Source organism: Camellia sinensis, chromosome 14 (genome assembly GCF_055761805.1).
Source record: "Camellia sinensis isolate YWXY chromosome 14, ASM5576180v1, whole genome shotgun sequence".
Classification (NCBI taxonomy): domain Eukaryota; kingdom Viridiplantae; phylum Streptophyta; class Magnoliopsida; order Ericales; family Theaceae; genus Camellia; species Camellia sinensis.
In genome coordinates this window covers 72506861-72523974 of record NC_138974.1, presented here as the reverse complement: position 1 = coordinate 72523974, position 17114 = coordinate 72506861, and the positions used below count along the sequence as shown (strand labels likewise).

The 17114-nt window shown below is 41.0% G+C and overlaps 1 protein-coding gene across 1 annotated transcript in view; it reads left to right on the top strand.

Moving 5' to 3' along the window:
* Positions 1-14659: 14659 nt before the first annotated feature.
* Positions 14660-17114, top strand: part of LOC114279268 (uncharacterized) — a 7149-nt gene continuing 4694 nt past the window's right edge. Inside the window, exons 1-2 of the mRNA XM_028221496.2 lie at positions 14660-15142; positions 15292-17114. The exon at positions 15292-17114 is cut by the window's right edge and continues 2484 nt beyond it. Of these exons, the coding sequence (XP_028077297.2) occupies positions 15396-17114 (1719 nt within the window). The 5' untranslated portion in view covers positions 14660-15142; positions 15292-15395. The remainder of the gene's footprint in view (positions 15143-15291) is intronic.

Here is a 17114-nt window from a genome sequence, read left to right as displayed (position 1 = left end):
GCGCCTCCTCGCCACTCAGAAGATCGTAGTAGGCACACCACGACATCGCGAGCAGAGAGTAGAAGCCTCAGGACGAGCGACACTCAATCAAGGACTTCCAGAACTCATTACTCTAGGCCTAAGAGAACGAGATCACTAAGGTCTTACACAGAGGGAAGTACCTATCGGCCCTCACACACGCACCATACATCATCCAGGCAAACAGAGTTGCCTAGATCGTCCGACTTACGGACTGTGCTTGAAGAAAGGGCACGACAGAAGGAAGATGCCAGGACGCGCGATCCACACAGAGTTTCAGCCCTTCGGCGGTTGGCCCCTCGGACGCATGGAAGTGTCGAGGTTGGGATGCCAATACCGCTCCTTGCCTATGAACCAACAGATAAAGTGTTGGCAAGACTCCATTGCTCACCGTTCGTTCCGATAATTGAGAACGCACCATTACCCCCAGGCTTCATCCAGCCTAAATTCACCACGTACGAAGGGAAGACAGACCCTTACATGCACCTAAGCCACTTTCATCAGGTTATGGCAGTATACTGACGGAACGAAGCTTTAATGTGCATCCTCTTCCCATCAAGCCTTGGTGACCTAGGCTTGACTTGGTTCGAAAAACTTCCAGAAGGCAGCATAGCCTCCTAGGCGTAATTGGCGGAGGCATTCGTTACTAGGTTCAGAACGAACACCAAAACCCTGGTGGAAATTGATCAACTGCTCTCCATCGATATGGGCGAAAAAGAGTCATTAAAATCCTACAATAGCCGCTACTGGAAGACCTTTAACCAGATTGGGGACTGCCCCACCAATCTTGCCATCGCACAGTACAAAAGAGGCCTTCCAGTCGGGAACAGACTAAGGGACTCAATCACTATGACACCGCCTCTCATAATGGAGGCCTTAATAGAGAGAGTGCACCAACACATTCGAGTAGAAGAAGATGGCGCTCGTGCTAAATCAAAGTCTAGCACGACCACAGTACCAGATAAAAAGATCGCGGCAAAGCTTAACGCGGTAGAACGTCCGAACAAAAACGGACGAGGCAGGCGGGACAACGGAGAAGACCAGGATAAAAGATGGTTGAGAATCCGCACTGCCATTACCACGGTATTCAAAAAACCAATCTACCGGTTCCTAAGCGAGATACGCGATGAACCTTTCGTCAGATGGCCTGCCAAGCTAAGAGAAGCTCAGAAGGACTACGACGAAAGATCGCGGTGCACCTTCCATAAAGAAAAAGGGCACCGCACTGAAAATTGTACACCATTAAGACATCATTTAGAGGAGTTGGTGGCAGCCGGTCACCTGGACAGATACATTGAAGGAGGGGCGCAGCCAGTCCCCAGAATGACGATCACCCGAACGGTATGCCAATCAACTCCCCACCTCAAGGCGTGATCAACGTGATTCACAGAGTATTCGAACTTGAGCGCGTATGCGAGCTTAGGGGCATGATAAAGAAGGCTGAGCACTTAAGAGAGGTACTACGCGCCCAACCTACCATCAAAAAGGGGAGAATAGAGGCCACGAATGTCATGTCTTTTTCAGACAAGGACTTGGAAAGAATATATTGCCCTCACAACGATGCACTGGTCGTCACCCTCCGCATCAAAGACTACGACGTCAAGCGAATTTTGATAGACCAAGGTAGCTCGTGTGAGATCATGTACTACGACACCTTCGAACAACTAAAATTGGAGGACAAAGACGTGGCCCCAGCTGTATCCCCCATGATCAGATTCAACTCAATGCCAGAATGGCTAGTCAGCAAAATTATCCTACCAGTCAGGGCAGGAAACGTGACAAAACAAGTGGAATTTTGGGTGTTGAAGGTCCCTTCCACTTACAACATAATCTTGGGAAGAACATGGTTGCATGCCATACGAGCAGTAGCTTCGTCCTACCATCAAGTAATGCGATTCCCCAACGAAACTGGGGTAATTGAAGAGGTCTTTGGAGACCAAATTATGTCCAAGCAATGCTTTGTCACGGTTAATGGCAGCCGCGCTGCCAAGGGATATGTTCATTCGGTGGAAAAACCTGAGAGCAATGAACTGTTCGCAGATGTCGGCAAAGCAGCTGACCAAAAAGAGATGGAAGACTTGGTAGAAGTAAGAATAGATGAAAAGAACCCGGATAAATTCTTTTTGCTTGGATCGTCATTGTCCAGCACTGAGAGATTAGAGGTTTTGGAATTCTTAACCTCTAACCTCGAAGTATTCGCCTGGACACCCTACGACATGCCAGGCATTAATCCAAACTTCATCTGTCACCAACTCAATGTCCACCCATCTGCCAGACCAATCATTCAGCGCACTCGCAGATCGGCACTCTACCACGCCGAAATAGTTACGGAAGAAATGGGAAATCTGCTAGAGGCAGGAGCTATCAGAGAGGTGCACTACCCCAGATGGATTTCCAACACAGTCGTGGTACCAAAAAAGAATGGAAAATGGCGTGTCTGCGTCGACTATAAGACAGTCAACAAAGCATGCCCAAAAGACAGCTTCCCCCTACCACGGATAGATCAACTGGTAGACCTAACGACAGATCGCCATGTACGAACCAGACCAGGAGGTCACGTCCTTTATAACTCCAAGAGGACTGTATTGCTACAAGGTCATGCCCTTTGGCCTAAAGAACGCAGGGGCAACATTCCAAAGAATGGTCACCAAGATGTTCGAGCCATTGTTAGGCAGAACAATGGAGGCTTACATCGACGACATGGTGGTTAAAAGTAAGGATGAGAACGACCATCTGAGGGACCTAGGTGAGATGTTCCAGATTCTGAAGAGACACAAGTTGCGCCTTAATGCATCTAAGTGCGCGTTCGGTGTAGGATCTGGCAAATTCCTGGGCTTCCTGGTGACCAACCGGGGTATTGAGGCAGACCCCTCCCAAATCAAAGCTATTCAGGATCTGGAGAGGCCTAACTCAGTAAAAGAAGTGCAGCATCTCACCAGCATGGTAGTTGCACTCAACCGATTCATTAGCCGGTCGTCAGACAAACTACGACCATTTTTTCTAGCATTAAAAGCCAAGTTCGAGTGGGACGAAGAATGCGACCGTGCTCTGGAAAATTCGAAGGAATACATGTCTTCTCCACCATTGCTTGTCACCCTAATACCTGGAGAAGAACTCTTCCTGTACCTGGCGGTCTCTCAGCACGCAATTAGCGTAGTATTGGTCTGTGTAGAAGGAATCCAACATCTGCCCATTTATTATGTCAGCAACACATTGCTGGGCGCCGAAACGAGGTACTTGCCACTGGAAAAACTGGCCTTCGCCTTAATGATGGCCTCAAGAAAGTTGTCGTACTATTTCCACGCCCACACCATAGTCGTCCTCACAGTTTTCCCATTAAAAGCTTTGTTTGAGAGGGCAAACTTTTCTGGGCGAATCTTGAAGTGGGCAGTAGAATTGGGACAATTTGACATCAAGTTCCAACCTAGAACCGCGATAAAGGCCCAAGCTTTGGCAGACGTTGTCGCAGAATTTACTCCTGGAAGTCATCATATATGCCCAGTCGACCTGACTAATGCAACCGAACTAGGGATGGAAGTTGATGCCGGAATAACGCAACCCCTGGTGCAGGATACTCAGTCGGACCCCAAGGCAAACCAGAGTAAAGAGAGCAACGCAGAAGCGAACCATGCTACACCAAGCCAAGACTCACCAACAAATAAAGACTTGGTTCAATCAGATAGCGAGGGGCAGACAGCAAGTATGGACCTTGAAGAAGACACCAGCAACATTCTTGACCCCACGGCATCATCTAATCCCTCCACTTGCTAGAAATTATTTGTTGGAGAGATGCGGAAGCTCTTTGTGGATGGAGCATCCAACCGGCATGGTGCAGGACTTGGCATAGTCTTCATCTCACCAGACGGCCTGGTTGTGGAGCAAGCAGTCAACCTTGGATTCCCAGCATCAAACAACAAAGCGGAATATGAAGCGCTTCTTGCAGGTCTCAAATTAGCATTCTACATGAAGGCCACCAAGCTAATGGTCTACAGCGACTCACAGCTGGTGGTAAACCAAATTTCTGGCGACTACGAAACAAAGGATGACAGGATGACCAAGTACCAAGAGTTGGTCAGAACAGAGATCAAGAAATTTAAAGTAGTAAGGATAGAACAGATTGGTAGGGAGAAAAATAGCAGAGCAGACGAACTAGCAGGCTTTGCTTCAATGGCAGATACGTCCATCCCTCACCCACTGCTAATTGACTACCTACCAAGACTAAACATTGAAGACCCCGAAGTAGAAAAGGTATGTTGCGCCGAACCAGGCCCTTCATGGATGGATCCCATCATACTATTCTTAAAAGACGGCGTCTTACCAGAAGAAAAGAAAGAAGCCAACAAAATTAGAACAAAATCACAGCGATTTTGGCTCTCCCCTTCTATGGCATTGTACAAAAAATTATTCTCAGGACCTTATCTAAAGTGTGTTCACCCCAGTAAAGTGGAAGCATTCTTGTTCGAAATACACGAAGGGGTGTGCGGAAGCCACCAAGGAGAAAGATCGTTAGCTTACAGAGCCATTTCGCAAGGATATTGGTGGCCATACATGCAAGCAAACTCAGAGAAGTATGTGAAGAAGTGTGAGAAATGTCAGAAATTCGCACACCAAATACACCAGCCGGCCAGAGAACTCCTACCATTGACCAGCCCATGGCCCTTTGCAATGTGGGGCTTGGACATAGTAGGACTACTTCCAACAGCACCCGGAAACATGAAGTTCTTTCTCGCAGCAACAGACTACTTCACAAAGTGAGTGGAAGCAGAAGCATTGGCATCAATCAAGGAAAAAGATGTGAAGAAGTTCGTCTGGCAGAATATCATTACTCGATTCGGCATACCTAAAGCCCTAATATCAGACAACGGCACTCAGTTTGATGGCAGAATCTTTAGAGGCTTTTGTGAAGAATACAAGATAAAGTTCTACAATTCTACACCGGCATATCCCTAAGCCAACGGCCAGGCGAAAGCATCAAACAAGGTCATCTTGGATGTGCTGAAGAAAATGTTAGAAAGAGCAAAAGACAAATGGGCTGAGGAATTTCCTCATGTTTTATGGGCTTACCGCACCACACCTCGACGATCAATAGGAGAAACACCATTCTCCTTAGCCTACGGCATGGAAGCAGTAATCCCGCTGGAAGTTGGCCTCCCCACAATTAGAAGCGAAAATTTTGATCCAGACTTGAATGGAGAAGCCATAGCATTGGAGCTCGACCTCGCCGAAGAAAGAAGAGAAAAAGCACTGGTTCACATTGCCTCGTACCAACAAGAGTTATTCAGGAAATACAACAAGACAGTAAATCCAAGACAATTTAAAATCGGAGATTGGGTACTGCGCAAAGTAATGGGAAACACCTTGGTCCTAGGAGATGGCAAATTAGGGCCTAATTGGGAAGGATCTTACAAAGTGGTCGGATTAGCAGGAAAGGTGTTCAACACTTGGAAGACGAAGACAGCAAAGCAATTCCCAGACCATGGAACACTGCTAATCTCAAACTATTTTATTTTTAGCTTTACTTTAAAATACCTGTAATTTTTCTTTTCCCCAATAAAACAGGTAGTTTTCTTTTCAGCATCAATGTTTTTATTCTGTAAAAGTTGTTTTAGTAGGCTAGGGACATTGAAAGCATAGTTGGTCGGAAAAACCAACTTAAAGGTTGGCTGGAAAAACGAACACCCTCCTAAGCCCAGGATAAGGATCCAGGCTGCAGGACGTTTGGTCGGAATAACCAAACACTTTACTTTAGGTTGGCTGGAAAAACCAATCTAAAGGTTGGCTGGAAAAACCAACACCCTCCTAAGCCCAGGATAAGGATTTAGGTTGCAGGACGTTTGGTTGGAATAACCAAACACTTTACTCTAGGTTGGCTGGAAAAACCTATCTAGAGGTTGGCTAGATTAAACCAACTCTTAGTACTCTTTAGCCGAAGTAAGGATATCGGCTAAAGAATGGTTGGTTGGATTAAACCAACTCTTAGTACTCTTTAGCCGAAGTAAGGATATCGGCTAAAGAATGGTTGGTTGGATTAAACCAACTCTTGGTACTCTTCAGCCGAGGTAAGGATCTCGGCTAAAAAGTGGTTGGCTGGACTAAACCAACTCTTGGTACTCTTCAGCTGAAGTAAGGACATCGGCTAAAGAGTGGTTGGCTGGATTAAACCAACTTTTAGTATTCTTCAGCCGAGGTAGGGATCTCGGCTAAAGAGTGATTGGCAGGTATACTTATAGTTGCAATGTTAAGACTGGGATAAAGTATCTCGGCAAGAGAATGCTGAACCTCATGCAAGACAGCAGTTAGAAAGTAAAAGTACAAGCATAACGATCAACCGAAATAAGAGTTTGAACAAAAAAAAAGCATTCATTCAAAATTCAAAGCAAGTACAAAGGATAGGGCCTCAGCTCGGTTACAATCTGTGTCCAAAAGCAAAGAAAAGAAAATATAGAAATCAAGAAAAAGAAGAGAAATATGAAGTCAGGCAAACAGATCATCAAGATCAGCATGAAGTTCAACTCGCAACCTGGTTTCATTTGGAAGCTCGGCTTCGGTCGGGAGTATGGTCTTGATTGGAAGCACGGTTTCAGTTGGTAGTTCAGCAGTCAGATCTTCCACCGTTGGCTCCGCCCGAGCTGACTGATTGACAGGTGCATTGAAGACCGGGATATCATTGGGCACGGTTTCTTCTTCATCATCCGAATCTTCAAGAAACTGTTGTTGAGTGGCAGCAGCATATTCTGCCATGGAGCTTGGTATGAAGTATGCAGGAGGGTTGAAGACCTCGGTCTCTGCACCGTGACCGAGCTGCGCCACAACCGCTCTCCATCCACATTTAAAAAAGAGATCCTTTGTAGCTTCACACTGCTTAATATATAGGGCTTCGCCCTCTTTAAAGTCCCGGTCCTCTGCAGCCTCCAGCTTCTTCTCAAGCTCCGTTATTTCGGCTTTCTTTTTTCCTTCGAGCTTAGCCATCTCACGCAAGTATTTGTCTTTCATCACGGTCAGGGACCTTTGTTTATCAGCGTTAGCCGAGGTAACTAGTCCGGTCAGACGGGTGACCTCGGCCTCTAGCTCGGCGGTTTTCTGTTGAGATGCTTCTAGCTCGGCCGTTTTGGCTTCAGCTTCTGCCATGGCCTGCCTTGTTGCTTTCCTTAGTTCCAACACTCGTTTGTGAGCGATGTGGTTTTTCTGTATGGCCTGCAAAAGGATGGTAACACTTTTTCAGTAGAACTGAGCTGAAAGTTGGACAAATTTCTTTAGAAAAAATAAAGTAAAATGGGCACAACTTACCAGCACAATGGATTTTTTGGACGAGCGCAGGGCCTTCAGCTCGGTCAGGTAGTCGTGGTGCCTCATGTCGGCTTGAAGACAAACACCTTTAGCTAAGTTGAAGGCCATCAGTTGGTCTTTTTCTACGACCACTGAGTCCGAATCCGTGATAGCACGGTTCTGAAAGGTGATTTTTGGAGCCCACTTGGAGGAGGTAGCTCGGTCAGAGCGCTCCGGTTGTGGGCTCGGTGGAGGGCTTGGCAAAGTGGTTTGAGGAACCACGGTTTTATCTTCATCAACAAGACGTTGCTCGATTTGGGTAGTCCGGGCATGCTTCTTTGGGCGAGATGATGAAGGTTGTTGAGAAGGCAGAGCTACTACGGTTTCTTGAGTTTGACCAGCTAGTGGTACCTCGGTCAGATTTGTTTCAGTCAGAAGGGCTCGCACGGCTCTCTTCTTGGCCATCTCTTGTTCAGCAATTAAAGGGATTAATCTGATTTGGGGCAAGGTTAGGTCCGGTTCAGGCGAAGCCTCCAACAAGAAATCAGTTACCTTGGTCTTTCGCTTGCCACTGCATCGATAGGTCGGTTGGAAATTCAGTAGCTCGGTCCAACTTCAGTTTGGATATCGCAGCGTGGCACGAAGTGTAGCTAGGTTAGGGTAGCTGTACTGTGACTTGAGGAAGTTCGAGTCTGCATAAAAAGAAGACAACTGTTAGTCCGGTTCATATATTGAAAATCGAAATAAAGAAAGGCGTATAATGGAGCCGAGATAAACCTACCGACTACCCCCTTGTTCCAGTTTATTCTGTTACCAGGGATCTAGGCTTGTTGGTCCTCAAAATTCCCAGATACCCAGAAGAAATCGTCGTCGTTCACATCTTTGTCCGGAGTATCTTTTATTATCTTTTCACGCCGGCGTCTTATTCTTAAATAATAGACCCACCCATCTTCGGTGGATCCTATAGAATATTGGTGGAAGAGTTCTGCTAAGCCGAGGTTAAGACCAGCCCGGTGATTTAGCTCAGCAATACCATTTATTATACGGTATGAATTTGTGGAAAGTTGGGTAGGACAAAGGTTGGTTTGTCTAAGGAATTCACAGAGTAAGGGCTGTACAGGAAAGCGTAAACCGCACTCCACAATGGAAATAACGTTAAAGGGGACAAAACCTTGTTTTCCCCAGGGGACGGTGTCTAGCTCGGCTAAAAAAAGGTGGACATCATCTGTGATTTGGTAGTCCTTGCGAAATTCAGCTATTGCACCAGGTGAGTTAACTAAAAACCTATACTTTCCCATTTATGGTCTAAGTTATGAATAAATTTTTACTCAATTGTTAGCTCGGTTGAAGGATGATGCCGAGTAGCTCGGTTGAGCGCTCAAAGGAGTGCCTGGGCAACCTAAGTCTGCAAAGTGAAGAACAAATGTGTTAAGCACAGATCATTGGACCGTGCTAAAAGAAACACAAGCAATTTAAATGAAGTCCTAGCTCGGCTATGAGAATTGCTTTGTGTCTTAGCTCTGTTTGAGGAAGGGGTCTGTTAGCTCGGTGTGAACAAGGGATTTGTTAGCTCGGTTGAGCCTTTAGGGGCAGCATTCTTAGTTTGGTCTGAACTAAGAAAGCTGGTTTAGCCCCAAGTTGTAGCTCGGTCATGGTTGAAACTTTCAAGCACACTTGCGCAGACTTAGTACGGTTTGTTAGCCCGTCTAAGTTAAAACAAAAAATGGTTTGACTTGTTGAAACTATAGGTATATGAAATGATAAGTTCAGTTGGATAGTCTGACTAGATTGACAGCAACTACAAACAACTTTTTAGTTCGGTTACATGTGATTTTGGATCGAAACCAGTGTTTCTCAGGTTATTTCGTACGTTCAAGTGATTCTATTACTAAGTTTTTTTTCTAGAAAAGCGCATGACCAAGCAGAAAATGTGTTTTGCAAAAGCACAAAACAATATGCCATGAATTGTAAAAAAACAAATGCGAAGACAACAAAAACAAGACAGATTTGAGTAGCTTACCAGGTCAAGAGGAGGAAACTGAAGATGGAAGCAAAGACAGTGAAGAACACGAACTCAGCAAGCTCAGGGTCGAGGAGTGTCAGAGACTCGCAAGAGAGAGAAGTTGAATAGTAAAGTGAATGATTCAAAGCATTAGGACTTGTTTTGTGAAAAGAGAAGGGAAAAATGAGGGAACTGTTCAAAAAACACGAGGTACGAAGACGACGTGACAGCTGCCTCTAGCCAATAAGAGCATGCCGCGTGTCCTTGGAATGAGAAGCGATTCAGTCTCTATGATTGAAGAGACGTTTTGACCAGACAGGTACAGCCCAGTGTAAATTTAGCTCGGCTGGAAAGGCTTAAGAATTTAGCTCGGCTAGAAAGGCTAAAGGGTTTTTAAGTTCGACTGGAAAGGCTAAAGAGTTTAGCTCAATCGTAAGGATAAAGTTTTTAGCTCGGCTGGTAACAGGTAATCCCTATCATGCTATGCAGATGGAATTAAGGGGCAATTGAGAGGGTAATTTATATATAAATTGGGCCGAGCTAGGTAATGGGCCGTTCATTAGGCCACGGTAAGAAGGGCTGGGTAAAACGGAGCTTGGAGTTAGCCCGGTCCAGAGAACGCCTTATTATTATCCCGGTCCAAAAGAGCCTTGAAGTTGTTCCGGTCTAAAGAAGCGTGGCAATTAGCCTGGTTGCCATACTCAGAGTTAGCCCGGCCATGGCATATTATGGATAGCCCGGTCAGAACTAAGCTATTCGTTAGCTCGGTCAGGACCTTGATGTTTTGGTATCTCGGTCTAATCACGCTAGGGTTTGTGCAGGAGGAACCAGGGTAAGAGCAGTGAAAGGAAGAACCAAACTAGCTATAGTTCGGTCTACTCTGCGGCTCAACATAGCCATGCTTACCTCGGTCATATTGGAGTCCGACCATGGTAAAACCATTTCACTTGGTTTAAGCAGTGAGGAGGGTGTTGAAGGATAAGCATTATCTTTCAGGAATATGATTCCTAGGAGGACTCTACATGGAGGAGTAAGAGTCCTACTAGGATTGTGTCACGCGAAACCTATAAAAGCTCACAACATCACCCATAGAAGGATAACACAACTTTGATTCTCAAATACACAGAGCTTTTTGTCTATTTGTCTATTGTTGACTTAGGCATCAGAGAGGTATCCAGCACACACCCGCCGGCTAACTCACGTTTGTGTTTTCAGGGAATAAAGCGACGACGTACGGAGGAGCGCAGACTTGATCAACAGGATTATACGAGAAGGTTTATTTCTTTCCCGTACAGTATAGATAATATAGATATTTTCTCTAGACTGTATTTGAATCTTAGGTGTAATGAGTAATTTGCAAAGACAAAAAAAATTATAATTTATATTTACTTTACTTTACTATTCTTTATTTTATTTTTTTCCTCACAAATTTTACTATCCTGTGAGATTATTTAATTCCATTTAAGTGACTTATTTTTAGTTATTTTGGTAGAATTTGATAATTGTTTTTCTACACTTTTTAGAGTACATAAAAATTAGGGAAACTTATTTATAAGTCATTTTTCAGACACTTATGGTAGGCTAAGTCCTGTGTAATTTCTTATAGAGTCTCAAATCCTATTTAGATAGGAATGTATTCTACAAGATCCTATATAAACGTAACGTGATGTGACATTTACATAAACGTAACGTAACATGATACCTACATAAACGTAACATAACGTAATGTAACACCTATATAAACGTAACGTAATGTATCACGTTACGTTTCACAAACTTAATGAGTTTTTATTTTTTTAAATTGAATTGAAAATATTGCTGGTTTATGTTGGTGTCACGTTACGTTTCATATAAATATGATCTATAGTAACATTCAATTTCCTATATAGAAAATTGAATGTTGCCATAGATCATAGGTGTCACGTTACGTTTATGTAGGTGTCACATTACGTTGTGTTTATGTAGATATGATCTATGGTAACATGCAATTTCCTACAATTTCCTATATAGGAAATTGCATGTTACCATAGATCATAGGTGTCAAGTTACATATAGGTGTCACGTTACGTTTATGTAGGTGTCACGTTACGTTACGTTTATATAGATATAATTTATGGTAACATTCAATTTCCTATATGTGGTTTTACTATTATTTATGATATTAACAACTAATATTGAGGGTAAATGTGTCAACAAACTTCCTACAGGACTTATGGGAACATAAGTTTTTTAGTAGGACCATATGTAGCGTAAGTCTCCCTAATAGGACTTATAAATAATTTTTCCTAAAAATTAATGTATTTAGTAATTACTAAAAAATTTATTTTTTGTTATGAAAAAAAATGTAATGAATCTCTACAACCTTTTATTTTTTGATGAGAAATTGTCATATTCACTTAATGTGATGACTCGAATTCGTTTCTAGAGGTTTGAATTATAATCGGCCAGTAATCATGAGATTATGCCTACAGCCTCAAACATAATACAAAATATTTAATATAATGGAGCCCGAAGCGGAAGCAAACATACAATAATTAAAGTCTATTGAGTAGTACGTAAATGAAAAAATAAAACACTTCTTGTTCATATTAGTGAACCCATACATAGAATATATATGCATTAGGCAAACTTTCATACATTAAGTTCAAACATCCAAAACACACTTCTAAAAAAAAAATAAAAATAAAAATAAAGACTTAACAAAGAAAATACAAAAGCCCCATCTTAGAAGCATAACATCACAGCGTCACAAAAGGTAAAGGTAAAGTCTTCAAGCTGATTCTATGATTGATCACCTACATACATATATATATATATATATATAGAGAGAGAGAGAGAGGTTATTGAATGAGTCTGAATTTTTAGAAAAACAACTTATCATAGTTAAAATATCTTTCAGAGATAAATCATCTAATAGCATTGATCATATCTCAACTTGACGGAACGACATCGAGTCCAATATAAAACAAAACGACCTCAAGTCCAAGTTATAACAAAACGACCTCTGCTCCAATTAATACAGAACGACCTCTAATCCAACATATATAACAGCTATTCAAAATGACCTCAGGTCCAATCATATTATAGATAAAACAGAACGATATCAAGTCCATCATACCATTCATAAAGAATTCTTTGAAGGTTGCCACAAAAATCAACAAATAGAAAACTCATTCATTTGGAGCAAAACATAATTTCAAGAAAAACAGAACATTTCATGATGTTTCAAAATAATATTTAGAACATATCTTTACAAAATTATTTCTCACATCAAATTTGATTCTGTGAAGTCCCCTCGAGCAAACGACCTACATAACACATTCTTACGAATTCAATAAAACAAAAACATTCATCCACTTATACTTTTCTTTAATTATTCAAATGGGTTTCTAAGTGTCTTTTAATTTCTTGGTGGGTCAAATAGAGTACAAAACAATGTTCGAAAGGTCAAAAAGATCAACAGAAAGTCAAACTTCACTCTCTAATTTTCCGCACGTGCAGAAAACATGGGAGTGAAGTTGTTCGTTAAGTTGAAATATGATCAATGTTATCGGATGATTTATTTCTGAAAGATAATTTACCCATGATAAGTTGTTTTTCTAAAAATTCGGACTCATTCAATAACTCATTTATTTTATTATTACTCATTAGTTCACCCCCTTCCACTACCTGGATATAGGATCAACATGGAGATCAATTGTAGAGTCAACTTGAGGAGTTACCTTTTGTGAACCTGTGATGTTATGCCTCTGAGATTGGGCTTTTGTATTTTCTATGTTATCTTTGTTTTTGTGTAAAAGTGTTTTTTAGATGTTTGAACTTAATGTATGAAAGTTTACTTAATGTATATATATTCTATGTATGGGTTCACTAGTATGAACAACCAGTGTTTTATCTTTTCATTTACGCTCTGCTCAATGAGTTTTAGCCTCCGTTTGAGAATTAGGTTGGTTTTTTGGCTTTTTAGTTTTTTTTAGCTATTTTAGCCTGGGCTTAAAAGCTTAGTTTGGGAAGGGTTTTTTGGCTTTTTGGCTTTTTTGAATTTTTTTGTAAGAGAAGAATGTAATGATTATGGGTTGGATGTGATGTTTCGTTTGTTATGGCTAAAATAGCCTATTTTGTTTTTTGTGACTAAAATAGCAAAAAAAACCTGTAAACCCACTTGCCAAACACAGGCTTAATTACTGTCTTACTTCTTTTACTTTGGGCTCCATTATAAATATTTTGTATTCTATTTGAAAATGTGGATAATCTTATGATTATTGGCCAATTATAATTTAAAATTTTAGAGGCAGGTTCGGGTTATGACACTTATAGTGTGATAGAGTTCTTACTAACATAACTAAAGAGAAATAGTAAAATTTATCAAAATATAGAATATAAAATCATTTTTTAGCGATTTGTTAATATTTTCAAATAATAATAATAATAGAACAAAAAAATAATTAATTTAATAGAGAAATTTATTATTTAGCCAAATCAAACAAGCTATTTGATTTTGATTTTTTTAACAAAAAAAAATAATAAATATTGATATCTTTTAAAAAAAATTTAAAAAATACAACAAGCCCTATAATTTTGAAATAATTACACTGACATTCCTTTTAATAAGTTTAAGATACTGAACGTAATGCAAATGTGTAAAGACAAAAAGATATGTAAAGCAAAATATATATTTTAATATAAAAAAATGACTATTTTTTTTTCCTCATTCACACTATTAATAATTTCTAAAGAAAAATAGGCTAAGGTTTTTGTGAATTAAAATCTCAAAGAAACTCAATGTAATTAATGTCAAACTTATGGGACTTAGTCAGTGCAATTTATTCACAAAAAAAGATAATTTATATTTTGCCCTTTTTATATTTAGTCATTTTCTCTTTTTGATATTTAAAATTTATTTTTCTCACTTTAACCTCTAATGTTTTAAGTTTTTTTCAATTTATTATTACAGTTAATTTTATGTTTAAAATTAGACCAAAAAAATGTCACACTAACTACTAAATAACAAAATATATTATTATTTTGAAGTTTAGGTTTATGTCAGATATATTTGTTATATATAATAAAATATTTTTCTATCACGTGATTGTATATTTTCTATTTAATTTTGAATAAAAATTAGTTTGTGTAAAAAAGAAAAACTTGAAAGGGTAAAAAAAAAAAAAAAAAACTTTAAAAGTCAAAAGTGAAAATTTTAATCAAATATAGTAGGGACAAACTATAACTTATCCTTGTTCAAAAAAAAGAAAAAAAGAAGTTGTAATTTATCTCAAAAAGGGTAAAAAAAAAAAAATTACTCCTGTTTTACAAATTGCCAAAGAGAGCGGATGACACCATATAGGCAATAATCCGCTCCCACCCGACCCGAGTCGTAAACCCGTTAATCCCTGCAACGCTCTCTCGAGTCCCGACTCAGTTGCTGACTCGCCCGTCTCTCTGAACGACCAACAACAACAATGAACAACAGACCCTCTTTTCTCTCTCTCTCTCTCTGCACAGACAGAGACAGACAGACACGCCTTTCGTCTTCTCTCTCTATCTCTCTCTCTCATCTGCCCTTTTTCGTCTTTTTCAACTCACCCACTCCCAAATCAGACGGCTCACGCCTTTCCACGTCTCCGTCGTCTTCTTCGTTACCCTGCTACCTCCCACATATATAAACCGCCTCCTCTGCTCTCTCTCTCTTCTCTCTCTCTCTCTCTCTCTAGGGTTTCCAGAGATTCGTAACAACCAGGCGACGCCTCTCTTTCTCTTCACACAATGATTTCTCTCTCCTCCTTCTCTACCACCACTGCTCGATCGTCATCTCTCTCCTCGAATTCCGAGCCTCACCTGTGATTTTTCCGATTTAAGGTATTCTTCGATCCAATTTCAGTCTTTTTTATGTATGTATGTTATTGAATGTTCTTAAAGTTGATTATTTTATTTTTCCAAAATGAATTGAATTGTTGGAATGGATGTGTATTGAGAGGTTCTTTCCTTGATCGTGTTGCTTTTTCTAGGGTTTTCATTGGTTGTTACTTCGATACGGGTTGGGGGATATTTGAAATTCGGTGTCTGGGATTGGGAGTTACTGTTTTGTGTGTTTGGTTTGTGGTTATGTTGAATGGCGATTGAAAAGACTAGCTTTAAGGTTTCGAGGCTTGATTTGGAGTTTTCGTCGCGGAGTAGGGAGAGTATGTCGAGTGAGGACGATGAGCTTCAGAGGCGGGGTTCGGCAGTCGAATCGGATGATGACGACGAGTTCAATGACTGTGACTCCGGGGTGGGATCCGATGACTTCGATTTGCTGGAATTGGGGGAGGTTGGGGAAGAGTTTTGTCAAGTTGGGGATCAGACTTGTAGCATTCCTTTTGAGTTGTATGATCTTTTGGGTTTGGGTGATGTGTTGTCCATGGATGTTTGGAATGAATGCTTGACTGAGGAAGAGAGATTTAACCTCACAAAGTATCTTCCTGATATGGACCAAGAGACGTTTATGCGGACTTTGAAAGAGCTCGTTACGGGTTGTAATTTTCACTTTGGGAGTCCCATTACTAAGCTCTTTGATATGTTGAAGGGAGGGCTATGCGAACCAAGGGTTGCTCTGTATCGACAGGGTTTGAATTCTTTTCAGAAGCGCCAACACTACCACCTTTTGCAGAAGCATCAGAACTCAATGGTCACTACTCTTTATCAGATAAGGGGTGCTTGGCTTAACTGTAGGGGATACAGTATTGAAGAGAAACTTCGTGTATTAAATATATTGAAAAGCGAAAAGAGTTTAATGTATGAAAATATGGAAGAGTTGCAGTCGGACTCTTCAGAAAGGGATGAATCAGGTAAAGGTATGCGGAGTAAAAGGCTAAAGGATAGGAAAAATGGTCTGAAAATGGGTCGTCATTCCGTATATGGGGCAATTCCAACCTTGGATTTTCCTTCTCAAGGGAGGTCAATGCCCATGCCCTTTGAACATGCAAAGTCTGGAAAGCAGAACCCGAAAGGAACATTGAAGTTGGCTGGGTCAAAGACATCTTCAGCTAAAGAATTAGTGAGTGGCTTTCCTTCTGTTCATCATGGTGTAGAAATGAAGTCGGGTTCTTATGGTTCACAGTTGCCAGCTCTTCCTCGACAAAATAAGACAGCAGGGGCAGCAGTCAGGATGAGGAATCAGGTGAGAGGTGATGATGATGCTGAAGAAACAATGTATGAAGTGGCTGTCCAAAGAGACCGGAATTTCTCACGTGTAAGTGCATTGCAAAAACCTGGGCCTTTTAAGATGGGAAAGAAGCATGAAGCCTTGACAGCTGATGAATATGCCACTGACAGATTCATGGGTTTGCCTGGGTCTTTGAAGAATGATTTACATGGTTATGGTAGCAACAGGACCGTGAATAAGTTGTCAGATATTAAGGTCTTAACTGCCAAGCCATCCACTGCCAGAATTTCCTATGATTATGGCAAAAAGGTCAAGTATGTGGATAATGTTCAGCAATTTCCAGTTGAAAAGCAAATGAAGTATGGGAAAATCCGGGCTCAGAATTTGTCACTGAAAGGAAGTCAAAATGAATTATCAGGTGGAAGCGAACCATATTGGCATAATAAAGCACAAGGAGAAGATTTTTCTGTTGATCCATCATTTAAATATGATGATTGGAATGTTAAAAGCAAGAAGTGGAAGAATGCGAAAGTGTCTCCTGATCTTAAAGTTAATGATAGGTTATTTTATTCTGAGCATAAAGCAAAACCATCACAGGAGAAGGTCGGAGCAATTTCTATGCAAAATGCTGCTCTGAGAGGTAGTAGAAGGTATGCCATAAGTGAGGAAACAGAATCAGACTCATCA